Source organism: Cherax quadricarinatus, chromosome 3, assembly GCF_038502225.1.
Source record: "Cherax quadricarinatus isolate ZL_2023a chromosome 3, ASM3850222v1, whole genome shotgun sequence".
In the NCBI taxonomy this organism is placed as follows: domain Eukaryota; kingdom Metazoa; phylum Arthropoda; class Malacostraca; order Decapoda; family Parastacidae; genus Cherax; species Cherax quadricarinatus.
In genome coordinates, this window is record NC_091294.1 from 5,069,410 (window position 1) to 5,095,448 (window position 26,039).

Consider the following 26,039-nt stretch of genomic DNA (forward strand, 5'->3'; position numbering starts at 1 on the left):
CCATGAATCACATCAACGAAATTTCACATGAGATCAAATGAACATATTAGACATACTGACAGTGGTTTTGTGACAACACAACTAAAGAGTATTCTACCTGGTGTGGTGGGTACAGATTTAGCTGACGACCTGAATTATCCTCTGCCTTAAAAACTTAAAGATGCCGCCTTTGGCTGAGTGCAGGAGTCAACGACGTCAGGAAAACTACGAGAGACGTCACTATTTGACTGAGTGCAGAAGACATCGACGTCAGGAAAAAAAAACAGAAGTGTTAGCAAATAGTTTTCAGCAAAGATTACAGACGGGCGAAACGTGTATGTCGTGCTCTGACCTAAACAAATGGTGGATTTAAAACCTAGTAGGTTTAACGCACGACTATGATACTTCCAATTGAATAAAAGTAAAAAAAAAAAAAAAAAAAAAAAAAATAATAATAATAATAATAATAATAATAATAATAATAATAATAATAATAATAATAATAATAATAATAATAATAATAATAATAATAATAATAATAATTTAATTATTACATTATTATTATTATTATTATTATTATTATTATTATTATTATTATTATTATTATTATTATTATTATTATTATTATTATTAAGACTGTTAAGCAGAGGTACCCCTGGTGGAGGTCGTCAGTAGAGCAGTACCGGCCTATCACCTATGATGGTGGAGATGACGGTCTTCAACAAGGTTGTCTCTGTAGACGTCTTTCTCGCTACACTGTCAAATGCTCCAGACTTCAGAACAATCGCGACTTGACTTGATCTTTTCTTCTCCTCTTCCCCTCCCTACCTTTTCTCCGTTTTTATTTTTTTCTCTGTCTTTATTTTGCCTAGGTGTGTTTTGTCCTTCAGTTCTTCCCACCCCCCGTTGTTTTTTGGTCCTACCCCTTGTGGGTCTTGTCCTTAGACTTAAGAACATAAGAACATAAAAAAGGAACACTGCAACAAGCCTACTGACCCATGCGGAGCAGGTCTATGTCCCCCCACCGGATTAGCCCAATGACCCACCCAGTCTGGTCACCTCCAATCAAGGAAAGAGCACGACACCAGACCCAGCAGCACAAGCTAGTCAGTTCCAACTCACACCCACCCACACCCACTTATGTATTTATCTAACCTATTTTTAAAACTACACAACGTTTTAATCTGAATAACTGTACTGGGGAGTTTGTTCCACTCATCCACGACTCTATTACCAAACCAGTACTTTCCTATATCCTTCCTGAATCTGAATTTTTCCAACTTGAAACCATTGCTGCGAGTCCTGTCTTGGCTGGAAATTTTCATCACGCTATTTACACCACCTTTATTTATTCCTGTTTTCCATTTATACACCTCGATCATATCCCCCCTAATTCTACGTCTTTCGAGAGAGTGCAGATTCAGGGCCCTCAGTCTATTCTCATAGGGAAGATTTCTGATACATGGGATCATCTTTATCATCCTCCTCTGTACGTTTTCCAGAGCATTTATATCCATTCTGTAATACGGTGACCAGAACTGAACAGCATAGTCTAAATGAGGCCTAACCAAGGATATATAGAGTTGAAGAACAACCTGAGGACTTCTATTATTTATACTTCTAGATATGAAGCCAAGAATTCTGTTAGCTTTATTGCGAACACTAATGCACTGTTGTCTTGGTTTTAGATTACTGCTAACCAGAACTCCTAAATCCTTTTTGCAATCGGTAGTATTAAGATCTACATTATTTAGTTTATATGTGGCATGGTTATTTACCTGTCCAACATTTAGAACTTTGCATTTGTCAATATTAAACGGCATCTGTCACTTCTCCGACCATGCATCAGTCTATTCAAATCATGCTGGAGTGATCTAGTGTTCTCATTAGAATGATTTGGACGGCCTATTTTGGTGTCATCAGCAAATTTGCTTATGTCGCTATTTATTCCCTCATCTATGTCGTTTATGTAAATTGTGAACAACAAGGGGCCCAACACTGACCCCTGAGGAACACCGCTTGTGACGTGCCCCCATTCTGATTTCTCCCCATTTATGCAAACTCTCTGCTGCCTATTTGTCAGGCATGCCTCTACCCAGGAAAAATTTCTCCTCCTATTCCGTGTGCCTTAAGTTTCCTCAATAGTCTCTGGTGTGGAACTCTATCGAAAGCCTTACTAAAGTCCATATACACAATATCATATTCATTACCATGATCCTCAAACACCTTAGTGAAAAAAGTTAGTATATTCGTAAGACAGGAACGCCCCTTTGTAAAACCATGTCGAGATTCATTAATCAATCTGTGCCTATCAAGATGGCTACGAATTGCTTCAGCAATTATTGATTCCATAAATTTTCCCACTATGGAGGTAAGGCTTATTGATCTATAGTTCGAAGCCAAGGACCTGTCACCTGCCTTGTAAATAGGTATTACATTTGCCATTTTCCACTTATCAGGCACTATGCCAGTTTGTAGTGATATGTTAAAAAGGTATGCTAAGTACCTCGTTACATTCCTTTAACACCCATGCAAAAAGTTCATCAGGCCCTTGAATTTGTAAGGTTTTAGTTTCTCCATTTGTCTGAGGACCATGTCACTAGTTACTGCAATCGTGCATAGTTTATTATCATCCTGTTCTACATAATCTATTATTTCAGAAATATTGCTAGTATTTTCCTGGGTGAAAACTGAGAGGAAGTAGGTAATGAGAATTTCACACATATCCTTATCACTGTCAGTGATCTGACCAGAGATACTCTTAAGTTGGCCAATCTTGTCCCTAATCTTACTTCTGTATACCTGAAAGAACCCTTTTGGGTTAGTCTTTGAATCCCTTGCGACCTTAGCCTCATAATCTCTTTTTGCTTTTCTTATTCCTTTATTTATTTCTCTCTTTAATTGAATATATTGATTACTTAACTGCCCATCCCCTCTTTTGATACGCCTATATATGTCTCTCTTTTGACCAATGAGGTGTTTTAATCTATTGTTCATTCATTTGGGATCATTTTTGTTAGATATAATTTCCCTACTCGGAACAAAAGTTGTCTGGCAGCTAGAACTATGTTCTGAAAAACGTCATATTGGCAACCAAGATCACCTACCTGAACCATAGTCAGGACATCCCAATTTAGCCCACCCATGTAATTTTTCAGTCCCATGAAGTCGGCCAAGCGAAAATCTGGGACAGAGATTTGATTGCAGTTATCTGGGTAATTCCATGATATATTGAAACAGTGATTTGTGATCACTTTCCCCAAGCTCATCATTAACCTGAAGATTATTAATTAGTAAATCTTTGTTGGCAAGAACCAAGTCAAGCAGATTGTTTCCTCTAGTTGGTTCTGTCACAAACTGTTCTAAAAAGCAATCCTGAACTGTATCAAGAAAGTCTCTAGACTCAAGATTTCCTGTCATATTGTTCCAAACAATTTGTCTAAAGTTAAAATCTCCCATTATCACAACATTTTCATATCTATATGCCTTATGAATTTCGTTCCATAACAGCTTACTGCCCTCCCTATCAAGGTTTGGGGGCCTATAAATCACACCCAAAATTAATTTGTTACGTCCCTCGAGAAACTGTAGCCAAACTGAATATGTGTTCGATGTTTCTAATCTCATATCATGTCTAAGACAACAATTTAAATTTTCTCTGACATACATCGCCACCCCACCACCCTTCCTGTTGACCCTATCAGTGTGGAATAGTTTATAACCCTGTATGTTGTATTCAGAAGGCATTTCTCTATCTTTCAGGTTGAACCAGGTCTCTCTTATACCAATAATATCTATATTACCTACACTTGCAAGTAATATTAGCTCATCTATCTTATTTCTTAAACTCCTACTATTTGTATAGTAAACCTTAAGGGAGCTAGTCACTCGTTGCCCTCTACTATCCCTCTTTGTTTGTTGATTTGCCATTACTAGGAACTTTATTTTGAATATTGTCTTTTAAACATATCCCTGAGGTATCCCGGTAATAACTGCTGTTTTTAACTCTAATGCTGCAGCCTGACTGTTTCCCACAAACACCCATATCTCTGTAATCTATCAGTTTAAATTCCTAGACAAGTCATCAATTACCTTCTTGATCGAATTGGCTAATGCAGCCACTCCATCCCCAGAGAGATGAACCCCATCCCTTGCATACATACCACGTTTGCCAAAGAACAGGTCCCAGTTATCAATGAATGGGATTGCAAGTTACTTGCAGTACCTGTCTAGCCAGCAATTTATACCAATTGCCCTAGACATCCATTCATTGCCCACTCCCTTTCTAGGCAAGATGCTACATATGACTGGGATCCCTCCTTTAGACCTAAGTACTTCTATGGCTGACCTGTAGTTATCCAGCAGTTCCTCTCTCCTGCCCTTCCCAATGTCATTACCCCCAGCACTACGACAGATAATGGGCTTGTTCCCATTACCTGCCATAATATTATCCAACCTGCTGACTATGTCACCAACACCAGCTCCAGGAAGGCACACTCTTTGTCTGACCTTTCTGTCTCTGTTACAAAATGCATGGTCCATATATCTTACCTGAGAATCGCCTACTATTAAAATATTCTTACCTTGATTAGCAAGGGAATCTGTGGTACCTTCAACCTCACTAACCACTGAAGTACACTCGTCTTGGAGAACAGAGAATCGATTTCCTACCTTCACATCTTCTCTATTAACTCTCCTCATCTTCCTTCTTTATGAACTGTGAACCACTTGCCACTTAAAGCGGCTGCCACCATCACTGCTGGTGACCATTTCCTCCTTACCAGCTAAATCTTTCTCACACTCACTCCCAAACTCATCTATGCGAAGCTTCAGCCTCCTATTTTCCTCCTGAAGAAGTAGAATCTCCTTCTTCAACACTTGAACCTGAGACTCTAAAACACTACAACAAGCCATGGTGCTTGGTAACAGCCCACGCTAACTCCCAAGAGCTCAGGCAGGTATGACCACACATGACCACTGACTTCTATGCTCCAACTATTACTCCTACTACTACTTCCACTACCAGCATTACCTCTACCACTACTTCTCCACTTCCTTCTTCCTCTCTTTGTCCCTTCCCTGTCCTTCTCTCCTATATATACCAACTCTCCCTCTCTCTTGTGTTAGTGTGACTTGTAAATGGTTATAGTCGGATAGAAACGTCGTCATCAGCTCCTCTCTCCTATGTGCGAGTTATCTGTGTATACCTTAGCACTGTCGTGACCTCCACGGACTGTGATATTATGGTTCCAGCGGAAGTGACGTGCAGAAGTGACGTGCAGAAGTGACGTGCAGAAGTGAAGTGCGGAAGTGGCGTGCAGAAGTGAAGTGCAGAAGTGACGTGCAGAAGTGACGTGCACAAGTGACGTGCAGAAGTGACGTGCAGAAGTGACGTGCAGAAGTGACGTGCAGAAGTAAAGTGCAGAAGTGAAGTGCAGAAGTGACGTGTAAGTAAGTAAGTAAGTTTATTCAGGTATACACAAATACAGTTACATAGAATTATCATACATAGCAGCATATGTGTAGAGAACCTGGGATAACCCAAAAAAGTCAGACAGAGTGACTTATTTCCATTGGGGTCCCTTTACCTTATTAATATAATAAAGGTTATAATATTTTCTTATTATTCTATAATGAAGATAACATCTTATTATCATACTAAAAAGACTATCTACTACACCAAGGTCATTAAGACTATCTACAATACGAGGGTCATTACTAGGAATAAGGTAAAATTTACACGTATGTTAGCTAAAAAATAGAAAATCATTCCCCTCCCTTTCTGTAGCTACATTCATCAGACACCTTTTGGCAGTCTTCTTGAACTGGTTCATGCTATGACTGGCTTTGACATGTGCGGGTAGTCTGTTGCATTCTTTTATTGCTGTACAATAAAAGGGGTTTGAAGCCTGGCCACTGACTGTGCAGAAGTGACGTGCAGAAGTGACGTGCAGAAGTGACGTGCAGAAGTGACGTGCAGAAGTGACGTGCAGAAGTGACGTGCAGAAGTGAAGTGCAGAAGTCGAAATGAGAGATGGGGAAGAGAGGAAGTGCAGTGGGGGAAAATGGAGGGGGGTGTTGGGGTGGAGGGTTTGTTGGGGGAGGGATAATTGGCTTCGCCTGATACAGCAAGTTACACCTCCCCCCCACCATTACCCTCCTCCCCCTCCATCGCCTTCCCTCCATGTATCTTCCTCCATCCCCCATCCCCCCTCCCTCCCTTCCCTCCCAATACTCCACCCCCTCCTCTCTCTCCCTCTCCCTCTCCCTCCTTCCTTGTCCCTGGATGACTGGGACAAGGTTGATTATAGTGGAGAAAGGAAGCGGGTACAAAAGAGGGGGAGGGTGAAAAAGGCAAAGAAATAGAGGGAGGGAGGGGAAAGAGAGAGGGGGGGGAGGAAGGAGACAGTAGTGGAAGAGTGAGGATGTGGGAGACAGAAGAGAGTTGAAATAGTTTGTAAGCTGCTGAGTAATAAGAGCAAGTAGGGGTGGGGAAGGAGGGGAGGGGTGGAGAGAGATGTGGCTAGGGAGAGGGATGAGGCTGCACCCTCCCCACCCCTCCTCACAACCCCACCTCCCCACCCCACCTCCCCACCCCGCGTCCCCTGCACATTGTAATAATACATATGTCCTGACAACACTTGAAGACGGACCCAGGTGGAAACTAAAACATACACGCACACACACACACACACACACACACACACACACACACCCCAATGGAAATAAGTCACTCTGTCTGACTTTTTTGGGTTATCCCAGGTTCTCTACACATATGCTGCTATGTATGATAATTCTATGTAACTGTATTGTGTATACCTGAATAAATATACTTACTTACTTACTTACTTACTTACTTACACACACACACACACACACACACGCACACACACGCACACGTCATCACGTCAGGGGCAGTAACAGCAAGTGTGGTGACCTTCATCACGTCAAGGGCAGTAACATGTGTGGTGACCTTCATCATGTCAGGGGCAGTAACATCAAGTGTGGTGACCTTCATCACGTCAGGGGCAGTAACAACAAGTGTGGTGACCTTCATCACGTCAAGGGCAGTAACATGTGTGGTGACCTTCATCATGTCAGGGGCAGTAACATCAAGTGTGGTGACCTTCATCACGTCAGGGGCAGTAACAAGTGAGGTGACCTTCATCATGTCAGGGGCAGTAACAACAAGTGTGGTGACCTTCATCACGTGAGGGGCAGTAACAAGTGTAGTGACCTTCATCACGTCAGGGGCAGTAACAACAAGTGTGGTGACCTTCATCACGTCAAGGGCAGTAACATGTGTGGTGACCTTCATCATGTCAGGGGCAGTAACATCAAGTGTGGTGACCTTCATCACGTCAGGGGCAGTAACAAGTGAGGTGACCTTCATCATGTCAGGGGCAGTAACAACAAGTGTGGTGACCTTCAGCACGTGAGGGGCAGTAACAAGTGTAGTGACCTTCATCACGTCAGGGGCAGTAACAACAAGTGTGGTGACCTCCATTACGTCAGGGGCAGTAACAACAAGTGTGGTGACCTTCATCACGTCAGGAGCAGTAACAACAAGTGAAGTGACCTTCATCACGTCAGGGGCAGTAACAACAAGTGTAGTGACCTTCATCACGTCATGGGCAGTAACAACAAGTGTAGTGACCTTCATCACGTCAGGGGCAGTAACAACAAGTGTGGTGACCTTCATCACGTCAGGGGCAGTAACAACAAGTGTAGTGACCTTCAACACGTCAGGGGCAGTAACAACAAGTGTGGTGACCTTCATCACGTCAGGGGCAGTAACAAGTGTAGTGACCTTCATCACGTCAGGGGCAGTAACAACAAGTGTGGTGACCTTCATCACGTCAGGGGCAGTAACAACAAGTGTGGTGACCTTCATCACGTCAGGGGCAGTAACAACATGAGTGGTGACCTTCATCACGTCAGGGGCAGTAACAACAAGTGTAGTGACCTTCATCACGTCAGGGGCAGTAACAACAAGTGTGGTGACCTTCATCACGTCAGGGGCAGTAACAACAAGTGTGGTGACCTTCGTCACGTCAGGAGCAGTAACAACAAGTGTGGTGACCTTCATCACGTCAGGGGCAGTAACAACAAGTGTGGTGACCTTCATCACGTCAGGGGCAGTAACAACAAGTGTAGTGACCTTCAACACGTCAGGGGCAGTAACAAAAAGTGTTGTGACCTTCATCACGTCAGGGGCAGTAACAAGTGTAGTGACCTTCATCACGTCAGGGGCAGTAACAACAAGTGTGGTGACCTTCATCACGTCAGGGGCAGTAACAAGTGTAGTTACCTTCATCACGTCAGGAGCAGTAACAAGTGTAGTGACCTTCATCACGTCAGGGGCAGTAACAAGTGTAGTGACCTTCATCACGTCAGGGGCAGTAACAAGTGTAGTTACCTTCATCACCTCAGGGGCAGTAACAACAAGTGTAGTGACCTTCATCACGTCAGGGGCAGTAACAACAAGTGTAGTGACCTTCAACACGTCAGGGGCAGTAACAACAAGTGTAGTTACCTTCATCACGTCAGGAGCAGTAACAAGTGTAGTGACCTTCATCACGTCAGGGGCAGTAACAAGTGTAGTGACCTTCATCACGTCAGGGGCAGTAACAAGTGTAGTTACCTTCATCACCTCAGGGGCAGTAACAACAAGTGTAGTGACCTTCATCACGTCAGGGGCAGTAACAACAAGTGTAGTGACCTTCAACACGTCAGGGGCAGTAACAACAAGTGTGGTGACCTTCATCACGTCAGGGGCAGTAACAAGTGTAGTGACCTTCATCACGTCAGGGGCAGTAACAACAAGTGTGGTGACCTTCATCACGTCAGGGGCAGTAACTACAAGTGTAGTGACCTTCATCACGTTAGGGGCAGTAACAGCAAGTGTAGTGACCTTCATCACGTCAGGGGCAGTAACAACAAGTGTAGTGACCTTCATCACGTCAGGGGCAGTAACAACAAGTGTAGTGACCTTCATCACGTTAGGGGGAGTAACAGCAAGTGTGGTGACCTTCATCACGTCAGGGGCAGTAACAACAAGTGTAGTGACCTTCATCACGTCAGGGGCAGTAACAACAAGTGTAGTGACCTTCAACACGTCAGGGGCAGTAACAACAAGTATGGTGACCTTCATCACGTCAGGGGCAGTAACAAGTGTAGTGACCTTCATCACGTCAGGGGCAGTAACAACAAGTGTAGTGACCTTCAACACGTCAGGGGCAGTAACAACAAGTGTGGTGACCTTCATCACGTCAGGGGCAGTAACAATTGTAGTGACCTTCATCACGTCAGGGGCAGTAACAACAAGTGTAGTGACCTTCATCACGTTAGGGGCAGTAACAGCAAGTGTAGTGACCTTCATCACGTCAGGGGCAGTAACAAGTGTAGCTACCTTCATCACGTCAGGAGCAGTAACAACAAGTGTAGTGACCTTCATCACGTCAGGGGCAGTAACAAGTGTAGTGACCTTCATCACCTCAGGGGCAGTAACAACAAGTGTAGTGACCTTCATCACGTCAGGGGCAGTAACAAGTGTAGTGACCTTCATCACGTCAGGGGCAGTAACAAGTGTAGTGACCTTCATCACGTCAGGGGCAGTAACAAGTGTAGTTACCTTCATCACGTCAGGGGCAGTAACAAGTGTAGTTACCTTCATCACGTCAGGGGCAGTAACAAGTGTAGTTACCTTCATCACGTCAGGGGCAGTAACAAGTGTAGTTACCTTCATCACGTCAGGGGCAGTAACAACAAGTGTGGTAGAAGCTTCAGGTTTCTCCTGGCCTTGCAAGATGTTACAGTGATCCTATCACAGCCGATTCCAAGATCTTTCTCTATTTCGTACAAGCCAATAAAATAAAACTTCTTAATTTAATAAAATAAATTTCGAAATTAACATTTTGGTTAAGATTTTTAACATAATATGATGGAACCTAGTGAAGTGTTTTTTGTATAGTTAACACATTTCTGGTGTTTATCCTTTATCTTAATTCTGTGTACGATTTTTGTATATAATTTCTTCTATACTGAGCACAACGAGGTTAGTTGGGGCGTTAAACCCAATGGTTGAACAGTGACTAATTTTATTTTGATAATTGAGTATAAGTTTGTTAAGTGGGTAAATGATCAAGGTTCTTATTGTTGCCATAGTAAGTGATATTGTAAATGATCAAGGTTCTTGTTGCCATAGTAAGTGATATTGTAAATGATCAAGGTTCTTGTTGCCATAGTAAGTGATATTGTAAATGATCAAGGTTCTTATTGTTGCCATAGTAAGTGATATTGTAAATGATCAAGGTTCTCATTGTTACCATAGTAAGTGATATTGTACATGATCAAGGTTCTTATTGTTGCCATAGTAAGTGATATTGTAAATGATCAAGGTTCTTATTGTTGCCATAGTAAGTGATATTGTAAATGATCAAGGTTCTTATTGTTACCATAGTAAGTGATATTGTAAATGATCAAGGTTCTTATTGTTGCCATAGTAAGTGATATTGTAAATGATCAAGGTTCTTATTATTGCCATAGTAAGTGATATTGCAAATGATCAAGGTTCTTATTGTTGCCATAGTAAGTGATATTGTAAATGATCAAGGTTCTTATTGTTGCCATAGTAAGTGATATTGTAAATGATCAAGGTTCTTAGTGTTGCCATAGTAAGTGATATTGTAAATGATCAAGGTTCTTATTGTTGCCATAGTAAGTGATGTTCCTCCTTTCTTATGTTCTTATATTGTAAATGATCAAGGTTCTTATTGTTGCCATAGTAAGTGATATTTTAAATAATCAAGGTTCTTATTGTTGCCATAGTAAGTGATATTGTAAATGATCAAGGTTCTTATTGTTGCCATAGTAAGTGATATTGTAAATGATCAAGGCTTTTATTGTTACCATAGTAAGTGATATTGTAAATGATCAAGGTTCTTATTGTTACCATAGTAAGTGATATTGTAAATGATCAAGGTTCTTATTGTTGCCATAGTAAGTGATATTGTAAATGATCAAGGTTCTTATTGTTGCCATAGCAAGTGATATTGTAAATGATCAAGGTTCTTATTGTTGCCATAGTAAGTGATATTTTAAATGATCAAGGTTCTTATTGTTACCATAGTAAGTGATATTGTAAATGATCAAGGTTCTTATTGTTGCCATAGTAAGTGATATTGTAAATGATCAAGGTTCTTATTGTTACCATAGTAAGTGATATTGTAAATGATCAAGGTTCTTATTGTTACCATAGTAAGTGATATTGTAAATGATCAAGGTTCTTATTGTTGCCATAGTAAGTGATATTGTAAATGATCAAGGTTCTTATTGTTGCCATAGCAAGTGATATTGTAAATGATCAAGGTTCTTATTGTTGCCATAGTAAGTGATATTGTAAATGATCAAGGTTCTTATTGTTACCATAGTAAGTGATATTGTACATGATCAAGATTCTTATTGTTGCCATAGTAAGTGATATTGTAAATGATCAAGGTTCTTATTGTTGCCATAGTAAGTGATATTGTAAATGATCAAGGTTCTTATTGTTGCCATAGTAAGTGATATTGTAAATGATCAAGGCTTTTATTGTTACCATAGTAAGTGATATTGTAAATGATCAAGGTTCTTATTGTTGCCATAGTAAGTGATATTGTAAATGATCAAGGTTCTTATTGTTGCCATAGTAAGTGATATTGTAAATGATCAAGGTTCTTATTGTTGCCATAGTAAGTGATATTGTAAATGATCAAGGTTCTCATTGTTACCATAGTAAGTGATATTGTACATGATCAAGGTTCTTATTGTTGCCATAGTAAGTGATATTGTAAATGATCAAGGTTCTTATTGTTGCCATAGTAAGTGATATTGTAAATGATCAAGGTTCTTATTGTTACCATAGTAAGTGATATTGTAAATGATCAAGTTTCTTATTGTTGCCATAGTAAGTGATATTGTAAATGATCAAGGTTCTTATTATTGCCATAGTAAGTGATATTGTAAATGATCAAGGTTCTTATTGTTGACATAGTAAGTGATATTGTAAATGATCAAGGTTCTTATTGTTGCCATAGTAAGTGATATTGTAAATGATCAAGGTTCTTAGTGTTGCCATAGTAAGTGATATTGTAAATGATCAAGGTTCTTATTGTTGCCATAGTAAGTGATATTGTAAATTATCAAGGTTCTTATTGTTGCCATAGTAAGTGATATTGTAAATGATCAAGGTTCTTATTGTTACCATAGTAAGTGATATTGTAAATGATCAAGGTTCTCATTGTTACCATAGTAAGTGATATTGTAAATGATCAAGGTTGTTATTGTTACCATAGTAAGTGATATTGTAAATGATCAAGGTTCTTATTGTTGCCATAGTAAGTGATATTGTAAATGATCAAGGTTCTTATTGTTGACATAGTAAGTGATATTGTAAATGATCAAGGTTCTTATTGTTGCCATAGTAAGTGATATTGTAAATGATCAAGGTTCTTAGTGTTGCCATAGTAAGTGATATTGTAAATGATCAAGGTTCTTATTGTTGCCATAGTAAGTGATATTGTAAATTATCAAGGTTCTTATTGTTGCCATAGTAAGTGATATTGTAAATGATCAAGGTTCTTATTGTTACCATAGTAAGTGATATTGTAAATGATCAAGGTTCTCATTGTTACCATAGTAAGTGATATTGTAAATGATCAAGGTTGTTATTGTTACCATAGTAAGTGATATTGTAAATGATCAAGGTTCTTATTGTTGCCATAGTAAGTGATATTGTAAATGATCAAGGTTCTTATTGTTGCCATAGTAAGTGATATTGTAAATGATCAAGGTTCTTATTGTTGCCATAGTAAGTGATATTGTAAATGATCAAGGTTCTTATTGTTGCCATAGTAAGTGATATTGTAAATGATCAAGGTTCTTATTGTCGCCATAGTAAGTGATATTGTAAATGATCAAGGTTCTTATTGTTGCTTAAGTAACTAGTACTGGTTCTTGCTTGAGTTTTTTCCTTGTATAAAACATTTTTGAGAGCGCAGTGTTTACAAAAGCTCAGCAGCGAGGCTGTTGTCTTCCTCGAAACTGATAAACAAAAACATCTGTGCAAAAAAAAAAAAACGTCATTTACAAGGCATTTAAAGCTGAGGGGATCATCCGCTGGATCAATATATTGCACTGCACAGAGCTGCAGAAAGAAGGATAACAATATACCGAGGAAGATTAAGAAATTAAAGCCGGGAAGTGAGTGTGTCAAGGCGCACTGGAACAACATCAGGTGTAAGATAAGTCAACTTACACGTATCTCACATTGTCTTACTGATAACGACGATACGTACCATTATTTTTATTGATTTCGTCTCTGTATTTACACATGAGGGTAGAAACGATATCTCAGTATCAATATTTATGCAGGAAGAGACGAAAATGCATCACTACAACAGGGAATTTTACAGGATATAGGGAAAAAATGGCAAATGTGGCACACATTTTCCAAACAGGAGACTGGTTAATTATACACCAATGTGCCTAACCTCGACTATTGGGAATTATATAGAATCAGTAACTGTGGATGTCACTGCAGTCAAAACTTGATCAATGAATCTCAATATATATATTTTTTTTTAACTAAAGGGACGCTCTTGCCTCGCGAATTTATTAACCTTTCTCACAATGTTTGCAACTTTCTCACAATGTTTGCAACTTTCTCACAATGTTTGCAACTTTCTCACAATGTTTGCAACTTTCTCACAATGTTTGTAACTTTCTCACAATGTTTGTAACTTTCTCACAATGTTTGCAACTTTCTCACAATGTTTGTAACTTTCTCACAATGTTTGTAACTTTCTCACAATGTTTGCAACTTTCTCACAATGTTTGTAACTTTCTCACAATGTTTGTAACTTTCTCACAATGTTTGCAACTTTCTCACAATGTTTGTAACTTTCTCACAATGTTTGCAACTTTCTCACAATGTTTGCAACTTTCTCACAATGTTTGTAACTTTCTCACAATGTTTGCAACTTTCTCACAATGTTTGTAACTTTCTCACAATGTTTGTAACTTTCTCACAATGTTTGCAACTTTCTCACAATGTTTGTAACTTTCTCACAATGTTTGCAACTTTCTCACAATGTTTGCAACTTTCTCACAATGTTTGCAACTTTCTCACAATGTTTGCAACTTTCTCACAATGTTTGCAACTTTCTCACAATGTTTGTAACTTTCTCACAATGTTTGCAACTTTCTCACAATGTTTGCAACTTTCTCACAGTGTTTGCAACTTTCTCACAATGTTTGTAACTTTCTCACAATGTTTGCAACTTCCTCACAATGTTTGTAACTTTCTCACAATGTTTGTAACTTTCTCACAATGTTTGTAACTTTCTCACAATGTTTGCAACTTTCTCACAATGTTTGCAACTTTCTCACAATGTTTGTAACTTCAGGTATGACAGTACTGACACATTTGAATAACCAAACAAATCCAATACTATCAACATTTAACTAGAAGACGTTTCACCCACTGAAGGCATTTTAAGTCGAATACAAGGATCACACAATATGTAAGTCCAATACAAGGATCACACAATATGTAAGTCCAATACAAGGATCACACAATATGTAAGTCCAATACAAGGATCACACAGTATGTAAATCCAATACAAGTTGTGGGGTACTGTGTGGGAGTCCATGACCAAATGTCGTGACATCAGCTCCAATCTCTTTTTATAACATTTCTCTCAGCATTAACAAACTGTTCAATATCAGCTCTAGCTCCTGGCTCTCTAAGCCAGGATAAAAAAAATGCAGAGATGGATATCGCTTCAATTACTTTTTACAGTTTTTCCGATACAGTGATATAATTTAGAGGGCCAGGAGCTAGAACTATCATATACAGACTGAGACTAGTGAGGGAACTATAAGAAACATGAAATCGAAGTCACGGCTGAGGTGCTAACACTGTCAGGATGGTCTAGTGGTGTGAGCAACACGCTAGTAGCCAGGATGGTCTAGCGGTGTGAGCAACACACTAGTAGCCAGGATGGTCTAGATGTGTGAGCAACACATGTAGCCAGGATGGTCTAGATGTGTGAGCAACACACTAGTAGCCAGGATGGTCTAGATGTGTGAGCAACACACTAGTAGCCAGGATGGTCTAGCGGTGTGAGCAACACACTAGTAGCCAGGATGGTCTAGCGGTGTGAGCAACACACTAGTAGCCAGGATGGTCTAGCGGTGTGAGCAACACACTAGTAGCCAGGATGGTCTAGCGGTGTGAGCAACACACTAGTAGCCAGGATGGTCTAGCGGTGTGAGCAACACACTAGTAGCCAGGATGGTCTAGCGGTGTGAGCAACACACTAGTAGCCAGGATGGTCTAGCGGTGTGAGCAACACACTGGTAGCCAGGATGGTCTAGCGGTGTGAGCAACACACTAGTAGCCAGGATGGTCTAGCGGTGTGAGCAACACACTAGTAGCCAGGATGGTCTAGCGGTGTGAGCAACACACTAGTAGCCAGGATGGTCTAGCGGTGTGAGCAACACACTAGTAGCCAGGATGGTCTAGCGGTGTGAGCAACACACTGGTAGCCAGGATGGTCTAGCGGTGTGAGCAACACACTAGTAGCCAGGATGGTCTAGCGGTGTGAGCAACACACTGGTAGCCAGGATGGTCTAGCGGTGTGAGCAACACGCTAGTAGTCAGGATGGTCTAGCGGTGTGAGCAACACACTAGTAGCCAGGATGGTCTAGCGGTGTGAGCAACACACTAGTAGCCAGGATAGTCTAGCGGTGTGAGCAACACACTAGTAGCCAGGATGGTCTAGCGGTGTGAGCAACTTACTAGTAGCCAGGATGGTCTAGCGGTGTGAGCAACACACTAGTAGCCAGGATGGTCTAGCGGTGTGAGCAACACACTAGTAGCCAGGATGGTCTAGCGGTGTGAGCAACACACTAGTAGCCAGGATGGTCTAGCGGTGTGAGCAACACACTAGTACCCAGGATGGTCTAGCGGTGTGAGCAACACACTAGTAGCCAGGATGGTCTAGCGGTGTGAGCAACACACTAGTAGCCAGGATGGTCTAGCGGTGTGAGCAACACACTACTAGCCAGGATGGTCTAGCGGTGTGAGCAACACGCTAGTAGCCAGGATGGTCTAGCGGTGTGAGCAACACACTGGTAGCCAGGATGGTCTAGCGGTGTGAGCAACACACTAGTAGCCAGGATGGCCTAGCGGTGTGAGCAACACACTAGTAGCCAGGATGGTCTAGCGGTGAAAGCAACACACTACTAGCCAGGATGGTCTAGCGGTGTGAGCAACACGCTAGTAGCCAGGATGGTCTAGCGGTGTGAGCAACGCACTAGTAGCCAGGATGGTCTAGCAGTGTGAGCAACACACTGGTAGCCAGGATGGTCTAGCGGTGTGAGCAACACACTAGTAGCCAGGATGGTCTAGCGGTGTGAGCAACACACTGGTAGCCAGGATGGTCTAGCGGTGTGAGCAACACGCTAGTAGCCAGGATGGTCTAGCGGTGTGAGCAACACACTAGTAGCCAGGATGGTCTAGCGGTGTGAGCAACACACTACTAGCCAGGATGGTCTAGCGGTGTGAGCAACACGCTAGTAGCCAGGATGGTCTAGCGGTGTGAGCAACACACTGGTAGCCAGGATGGTCTAGCGGTGTGAGCAACACACTAGTAGCCAGGATGGCCTAGCGGTGTGAGCAACACACTAGTAGCCAGGATGGTCTAGCGGTGTAAGCAACACACTACTAGCCAGGATGGTCTAGCGGTGTGAGCAACACGCTAGTAGCCAGGATGGTCTAGCGGTGTGAGCAACGCACTAGTAGCCAGGATGGTCTAGCAGTGTGAGCAACACACTAGTAGCCAGGATGGTCTAGCGGTGTGAGCAACACACTAGTAGCCAGGATGGTCTAGCGGTGTGAGCAACACACTGGTAGCCAGGATGGTCTAGCGGTGTGAGCAACACGCTAGTAGCCAGGATGGTCTAGCGGTGTGAGCAACACACTAGTAGCCAGGATGGTCTAGCGGTGTGAGCAACACACTAGTAGCCAGGATAGTCTAGCGGTGTGAGCAACACACTAGTAGCCAGGATGGTCTAGCGGTGTGAGCAACACACTACTAGCCAGGATGGTCTAGCGGTGTGAGCAACACGCTAGTAGCCAGGATGGTCTAGCGGTGTGAGCAACACACTGGTAGCCAGGATGGTCTAGCGGTGTGAGCAACACACTAGTAGCCAGGATGGCCTAGCGGTGTGAGCAACACACTAGTAGCCAGGATGGTCTAGCGGTGTAAGCAACACACTACTAGCCAGGATGGTCTAGCGGTGTGAGCAACACGCTAGTAGCCAGGATGGTCTAGCGGTGTGAGCAACGCACTAGTAGCCAGGATGGTCTAGCAGTGTGAGCAACACACTGGTAGCCAGGATGGTCTAGCGGTGTGAGCAACACACTAGTAGCCAGGATGGTCTAGCGGTGTGAGCAACACACTGGTAGCCAGGATGGTCTAGCGGTGTGAGCAACACGCTAGTAGCCAGGATGGTCTAGCGGTGTGAGCAACACACTAGTAGCCAGGATGGTCTAGCGGTGTGAGCAACACACTAGTAGCCAGGATAGTCTAGCCGTGTGAGCAACACACTAGTAGCCAGGATGGTCTAGCGGTGTGAGCAACACACTACTAGCCAGGATGGTCTAGCGGTGTGAGCAACACGCTAGTAGCCAGGATGGTCTAGCGGTGTGAGCAACACACTGGTAGCCAGGATGGTCTAGCGGTGTGAGCAACACACTAGTAGCCAGGATGGCCTAGCGGTGTGAGCAACACACTAGTAGCCAGGATGGTCTAGCGGTGTAAGCAACACACTACTAGCCAGGATGGTCTAGCGGTGTGAGCAACACGCTAGTAGCCAGGATGGTCTAGCGGTGTGAGCAACGCACTAGTAGCCAGGATGGTCTAGCAGTGTGAGCAACACACTGGTAGCCAGGATGGTCTAGCGGTGTGAGCAACACACTAGTAGCCAGGATGGTCTAGCGGTGTGAGCAACACACTGGTAGCCAGGATGGTCTAGCGGTGTGAGCAACACGCTAGTAGCCAGGATGGTCTAGCGGTGTGAGCAACACACTAGTAGCCAGGATGGTCTAGCGGTGTGAGCAACACACTACTAGCCAGGATGGTCTAGCGGTGTGAGCAACACGCTAGTAGCCAGGATGGTCTAGCGGTGTGAGCAACACACTGGTAGCCAGGATGGTCTAGCGGTGTGAGCAACACACTAGTAGCCAGGATGGCCTAGCGGTGTGAGCAACACACTAGTAGCCAGGATGGTCTAGCGGTGTAAGCAACACACTACTAGCCAGGATGGTCTAGCGGTGTGAGCAACACGCTAGTAGCCAGGATGGTCTAGCGGTGTGAGCAACGCACTAGTAGCCAGGATGGTCTAGCAGTGTGAGCAACACACTGGTAGCCAGGATGGTCTAGCGGTGTGAGCAACACACTAGTAGCCAGGATGGTCTAGCGGTGTGAGCAACACACTGGTAGCCAGGATGGTCTAGCGGTGTGAGCAACACGCTAGTAGCCAGGATGGTCTAGCGGTGTGAGCAACACACTAGTAGCCAGGATGGTCTAGCGGTGTGAGCAACACACTAGTAGCCAGGATAGTCTAGCGGTGTGAGCAACACACTAGTAGCCAGGATGGTCTAGCGGTGTGAGCAACACACTGGTAGCCAGGATGGTCTAGCGGTGTGAGCAACACACTGGTAGCCAGGATGGTCTAGCGGTGTGAGCAACACACTGGTAGCCAGGATGGTCTAGCGGTTTGAGCAACACACTAGTAGCCAGGATGGTCTAGCGGTATGAGCAACACGCTAGTCAACTCTAGATCACAGGTTCGTTTTTCTTATGTATATATATGCGAGTGTGTATGTATGTTCCTTGAATGACTTATCTTTGGTTAACAAAATATATTTCAAGGTCTCAAGTTGTTTTTCATGAACCCATTAATAATTACATGATATCATCGCTTGCTTTGCGATGATATCATGTAATTAATGCTAGAAAAAGTCCTAAACGTTGCTCTGGACGAATCACAGTGGGAGGAAACATACACTTGCCGTCAGGTTAGCTAGACGGCTTACGTACAGTCTCTGGGATTTTCGCCAGCCTTCTTATTCTCCTACAGGGGATCCAAGAGCTGGTGAAGGGAACTCTGCCAGAATCTATATGTAATTTGTCATGGGTGGAATATCCCTACCCTCCTACACCAATGGCACTAGCGTGTGCGATATCTTTTCTACCCAGACAAAAAGACCAGCTGAAGCTTTGCCTCGCAAACAGTCCAAGTAGAACAGCCCCATTATGGAAAACTGTGGAAAAAGCTGCTGCAGATGTGTTAGGGGATGAAAGCTTTTCTACTTAGAACTCTCATTTTAACTGTGAGTGCACATCACTTATGTGATTTTCACCTAACATTTCATCTCGGCGACTGGTACACGTCTTAACCTGCAGATCTTTCACACTGCAGTGGCTCTCAGCTTTGCTGCCCCTATTCACACTGAGTACAAGTGTATTTGCGGCAGCGTGGTAGATGACTGATACGGTCTGCATGGCCTGCACTGTTCAGGCACCAAGAGATCATCAAGAGAAGCCTTGCTACAACCCTGAGGCCAGCCCAGAGAAAATCTTGATTATACTACCCAGCATCCCGGATGCACCCGCCTGCCTTTCTTAAGGAATCGCATTATATCACTGGACGTATGGTAGACTGCTCTTGTGGGAATATACTTGATCATCCACTCTCCTCAACACGTACATTCCATTTACTGCTGATCAAGAGGGGGGTGCTGCTGATTCCAGGATAAATCACACATTCAACAAGTATAGAGACTTGGCCCACCAGTATCACTTCGTCTCAACAGGATGAGAGATCCCGGGCTCGTAGGAAAAACATGCCACGGCTTCCCTCAAGGAACTGGATTTCAGGCTCATCGAAACCACCAGAGACCCGAGAGCTGCTACCTTTCTCTTCCAGCACCTCAGTGTGGCGATCCAGAGAGGAGAAGGCTGCTGCATCTTAGGGTTCTTGACCAGCGTCTGAGGAGCTCAAGGAGCGCCACAACTTAAATCTCTATATAATTTGTAATTCTACACGTAATTTCCTTAAGAAAGTCAAAACAATACACACACACACACACACACACACACACACACACACACACACACACACACACACACACACACACACACACACACACACACACACACACACACATATATATATATATATATATATATATATATATATATATATATATATATATATATATATATATATATATATATATATATATATTTACATATATATATATATATATATATATATATATATATATATATATATATATATATATATATATATATATATACATGTATATATATATATATATATATATATATATATATATATATATATATATATATATATATATATATATATATATATATATATATATATATATATATATATATATATATATATATATATATATATATTCAGAATTTCGATTAAATATTGCAAGAGATAAGGTTTGACAGATGACAACTTAATGAGGTATGATGATTTAGATCACCTGGTAGATCATGTTAACACTCCATCAACAGTGTTTTCACACTGCAAACTTACCTCCCGTTTTCTTTCAACTCCGTTGTGGTGAGCTTCACTCTCCCGTGTTCTTCTCACCAAATATATTTATATAATTATATATATAAACAGGTTATAAATAACACCAACACCACGACAGGCAGTAAACACAAATAAAGTTTATTGTATTTTTGACATCATGCAATCATCACTTTTTTTTTAAAAAGTAAAACAAAACCAAAAAATTAAGGTCAATAATATCAAATAATCAGACGAGTTAAGTAAAAATACAGACAATTACACATATTAAGAAGAAATAAATTGATTACTTTAGGATAATTAACAACGTAACTAATTAGGAAAAACAGAGTTATAACTAAAGGGAATAAATGCAACATATATAATGTGATAGATGGATGTATAACATGATAGATGGAAGAACATGATAGTTGGAAGAACATGATAGTTGGAAGAACATGATAGTTGGAAGAACAAGATAGTTGGAAGAACATGATAGTTGGAAGAACAAGATAGTTGGAAGAACATGATAGTTGGAAGAACATGATAGTTGGAAGAACATGATAGTTGGAAGAACAAGATAGTTGGAAGAACATGACAGTTGGAAGAACATGATAGTTGGAAGAACAAGATAGTTGGAAGAACATGATAGTTGGAAGAACAAGATAGTTGGAAGAACATGATAGTTGGAAGAACATGATAGTTGGAAGAACAAGATAGTTGGAAGAACAAGATAGTTGGAAGTACAAGATAGTTGGAAGAGCAAGATAGTTGGAAGAACATGACAGTTGGAAGAACATGATAGTTGGAAGAACAAGATAGTTGGAAGAACATGATAGTTGGAAGAACATGATAGTTGGAAGAACAAGATAGTTGGAAGAACATGATAGTTGGAAGAACATGATAGTTGGAAGAACAAGATAGTTGGAAGAACAAGATAGTTGGAAGTACAAGATAGTTGGAAGAGCAAGATAGTTGGAAGAACATGATAGTTGGAAGAACATGATAGTTGGAAGAACATGATAGTTGGAAGAACATGATAGTTGGAAGACCATGATAGTTGGAAGAACATGATAGTTGGAAGAACAAGATAGTTGGAAGAACAAGATAGTTGGAAGAACATGATAGTTGGAAGAACATGATAGTTGGAAGAACATGATAGTTGGAAGAACAAGATAGTTGGAAGAACAAGATAGTTGGAAGAACATGATAGTTGGAAGAACATGATAGTTGGAAGAACATGATAGTTGGAAGAACAAGATAGTTGGAAGAACATGACAGTTGGAAGAACATGATAGTTGGAAGAACAAGATAGTTGGAAGTACAAGATAGTTGGAAGAGCAAGATAGTTGGAAGAACATGATAGTTGGAAGAACATGATAGTTGGAAGAACAAGATAGTTGGAAGAGCAAGATAGCTGGAAGAACATCATAATTGGAAGAGCAAGATAGTCGGAAGAACAAGATAGTTGGAAGAACAAGATAGTTGGAAGAGCAAGATAGTTGGAAGAACAAGATAGTTGGAAGAACAAGATAGTTGGAAGAGCAAGATAGTTGGAAGAACAAGATAGTTTGAAGAACAAGATAGTTGGAAGAACAATATAGCTGGAAGAACAAGATAGTTGGGAGAACAAGCTAGTTGGAAGAACAAGATGGTTGGAAGAGCAAGATAATTGGAAGAACAAGATAGTTGGAAGAACAAGTTAGTTGGAAGAACAAGATAATTGGAAGAACAAGATAGTTGGAAGAACAAGATAGTTGGAAGAACAAGATAGTTGGAAGAACATCATAGCTGGAAGAGCAAGATAGTTGGAAGAGCAAGATAGTTGGAAGAACATCATAGTTGGAAGAGCAAGATAGTTGGAAGAGCAAGATAGTTGGAAGAACAAGATAGTTGGAAGAGCAAATAGTTGGAAGAACAAGATAGTTGGAAGAACAAGATAGTTGGAAGAACAAGATAGTTGGAAGAACAAGATAGTTGGAAGAACAAGATAGTTGGAATAACAAGATAGTTGGAAGAACAAGATAGTTGGAAGAACAAGATAGTTGGAAGAACAAGATAGTTGGAAGAACAAGATAGCTGGAAGAAGAAGATAGTTGGGAGAACAAGTTAGTTGGAAGAACAAGATAGTTGGAAGAGCAAGATAGTTGGAAGAACATCATAGTTGGAAGGACAAGATAGTTGGAAGAACAAGATAGTTGGAAGAATAAGATAGTTGGAGGAACAAGATAGTTGGAAGAACAAGATAGTTGGAAGAACAAGATAGTTGGAAGAACAAGATTGTTGGAAGAACACGAAAGTTGGAAGAACAAGATAGCTGGAAGAACAAGATAGTTGGGAGAACAAGTTAGTTGGAAGAACAAGATAGTTGGAAGAGCAAGATAGTTGGAAGAACAAGATAGTTGGAAAAACAAGTTAGTTGGAAGAAAAAGATAACTGGAAGAACAAGATAGTTGGAAGAAAAAGATAGTTGGAAGAACAAGATAGTTGGAAGAACAAGATAGTTGGAAGAACATGATAGTTAGAAGAACATGATAGTTGGAAGAACAAGATAGTTGGAAGAACAAGATAGCTGGAAGAACAAGATAGTTGGAAGAACAAGATAGTTGGAAGAACATGATAGTTGGAAGAACAAGATAGTTGGAAGAACAAGATAGTTAGAAGAACAAGATAGTTGGAAGAACAAGATAGTTGGAAGAACAAGATAGTTGGAAGAACAAGATAGTTAGAAGAACATGATAGTTGGAAGAACAAGATAGTTGGAAGAACAAGATAGTTGGAAGAACAAGATAGTTGGAAGAATAATATGATAGATGGAAGAACATGATAGATGGAAGAACAAGATAGTTGGAAGAACATGATGGTTGGAAGAACATGATAGTTGGAAGATCATGATAGTTGGAAGAACATGATAGTTGGAAGAACATGATAGTTGGAAGAACAAGATAGTTGGAAGAGCATGATAGTTGGAAGAACAAGATAGTTGGAAGAACATGATGGTTGGAAGAACATGATAGTTGGAAGAACAAGATAATTGGAAAAACATGAGAGTTGGAAGAACAAGATAGTTGGAAGAACAAGATAGTTGGAAGAACATGATAGTTGGAAGAACAAGATAGTTGGAAGAACAAGATAGTTAGAAGAACATGATAGTTGGAAGAACAAGATAGTTGGAATAACATGATAGTTGGAAGAACAAGATAGTTGGACGAACATGATAGCTGGAAGAATAACTTGATAGATGGAAGAATAACTTGATAGATGGAAGAATAACTTGATAGATGGAAGAAAAACATGATAGATGGAAGAATAACATGATAGATGGAAGAATAACTTGATAGATGGAAGAATAACATGATAGATGGAAGAATAACATAATAGATGGAAGAATAACTTGATAGATGGAAGAATAACTTGATAGATGGAAGAATAACATGATGGATGGAAGAATAACATGATAGATGGAAGAATAACTTGATAGATGGAAGAATAACTTGATAGATGGAAGAATAACATGATAGATGGAAGAACATGAGATGGAAATATAACATGATAGATAGGATAACATGATAGATGGTAGAATAACATGATAGATGGAAGAATAACTTGATAGATGGAAGAATAACTTGATAGATGGAAGAATAACATGATAGATGGAAGAATAACATGATAGATGGAAGAATCACTTGATAGATGGAAGAATAACATGATAGATGGAAGAATAACATGATAGACGGAAGAATAACTTGATAGATGGAAGAATAACTTGATAGATGGAAGAATAACATGATAGATGGAAGAATAACACGATAGATGGAAGAATAACTTGATAGATGGAAGAATAACTTGATAGATGGAAGAATAACATGATAGATGGAAGAACATGAGATGGAAATATAACCTGATAGATAGAATAACATAATAGATGGAAGAATAGCATGATAGATGGAAGAATAACTTGATAGATGGTAGAATAACTTGATAGATGGAAGAATAACTTGATAGATGGAAGAATAACATGATAGATGGAAGAATAACTTGATAGATGGAAGAATAACATGATAGACGGAAGAATAACTTGTTAGATGGAAGAACAACTTGATAGATGGAAGAATAACTTGATAGATGGAAGAATAACATGATAGATGGAAGAATAACATGATAGACGGAAGAATAACTTGATAGATGGAAGAATAACATGATAGATGGAAGAATAGCATATATAGATGGAAGAATAACATGATAGATGGAAGAATAATATGATAGATGGAAGAATAACTTGAAAGATGGAAGAATAACATGATAGACGAAAGAATAACATGATGGATGTAAGAATAACATGAGATAGAAGAATAACTTGATAGATGGAAGAATAACATGATAGATGGAAGAATAACTTGATAGATGGAAGAATAACATGATAGATGGAAGAATAACTTGAAAGATGGAAGAATAACATGATAGATGAAAGAATAACATGATAGATGTAAGAATAACATGAGATAGAAGAATAACTTGATAGATGGAAGAATAACATGATAGATGGAAGAATAACATGAGATAGAAGAATAACTTGATAGATGGAAGAATAACATGATAGATGGAAGAATAACTTGATAGATGGAAGAATAACATGATAGATGGAAGAATAACATGAGATAGAAGAATAACATGATAGATGGAAGAATAACTTGAAAGATGGAAGAATAACATGATAGATGAAAGAATAACATGATAGATGTAAGAATAACATGATAGATGGAAGAATAACTTGATAGATGGAAGAATAACATGATAGATGGAAGAATAACTTGATAGATGGAAGAATAACATGATAGATGGAAAATTAAGTAAGTATGGATTAATAGAGAGTTAGAAAAGAGGAGATAAAAGGAATGATAAAAACAGTGAAGGAGACACATGAAGGTGAGTGAGAGGAGAGCGAAGAGACTTTACTAGAGAAGTTGTGGAGAGACTTTGAGGTAGAGAGAAAAGATGAGGGAGAGAGGGTGGTGGGGGACAGGAGCAGCAGTACAACATCAGTAGAGGGACGTGCTACACTCAGTACACTCAGCTGGATGGACACTCACGTTGGCTTCGCCATTCTCTGCTGCTGCCTGCAAAACAGAGTCAGTGTTATCATCAAGAATATTGTGGTTATTGTCGGTGCTGGTAAAGTAGTGGATCGTGGTTATTGTTGGTGCTGGTTAAGTAGTGGATTGTGGTTATTGTCGGTGCTGGTGAAGTAGTGGATTGTGGTTATTGTTGGTGCTGGTTAAGTAGTGGATTGTGGTTATTGTCGGTGCTGGTAAAGTAGTGGATTGTGGTTATTGTTGGTGCTGGTTAAGTAGTGGATTGTGGTTATTGTCGGTGCTGGTAAAGTAGTGGATTGT

At 40.6% G+C, this 26,039-nt stretch overlaps 1 protein-coding gene across 8 annotated transcripts in view; it reads right to left on the reverse strand.

Moving 5' to 3' along the window:
* Positions 1-26,039, reverse strand: part of Atpalpha (sodium/potassium-transporting ATPase subunit alpha) — a 1,033,168-nt gene that overhangs the window by 508,327 nt on the left and 498,802 nt on the right. For all 8 annotated transcript variants that reach the window (XM_070090026.1, XM_070090001.1, XM_070089989.1 and 5 more), the window contains exon 2: positions 25,737-25,763. In XM_070090026.1, the coding sequence (XP_069946127.1) occupies positions 25,737-25,763 (27 nt within the window). The remainder of the gene's footprint in view (positions 1-25,736; positions 25,764-26,039) is intronic.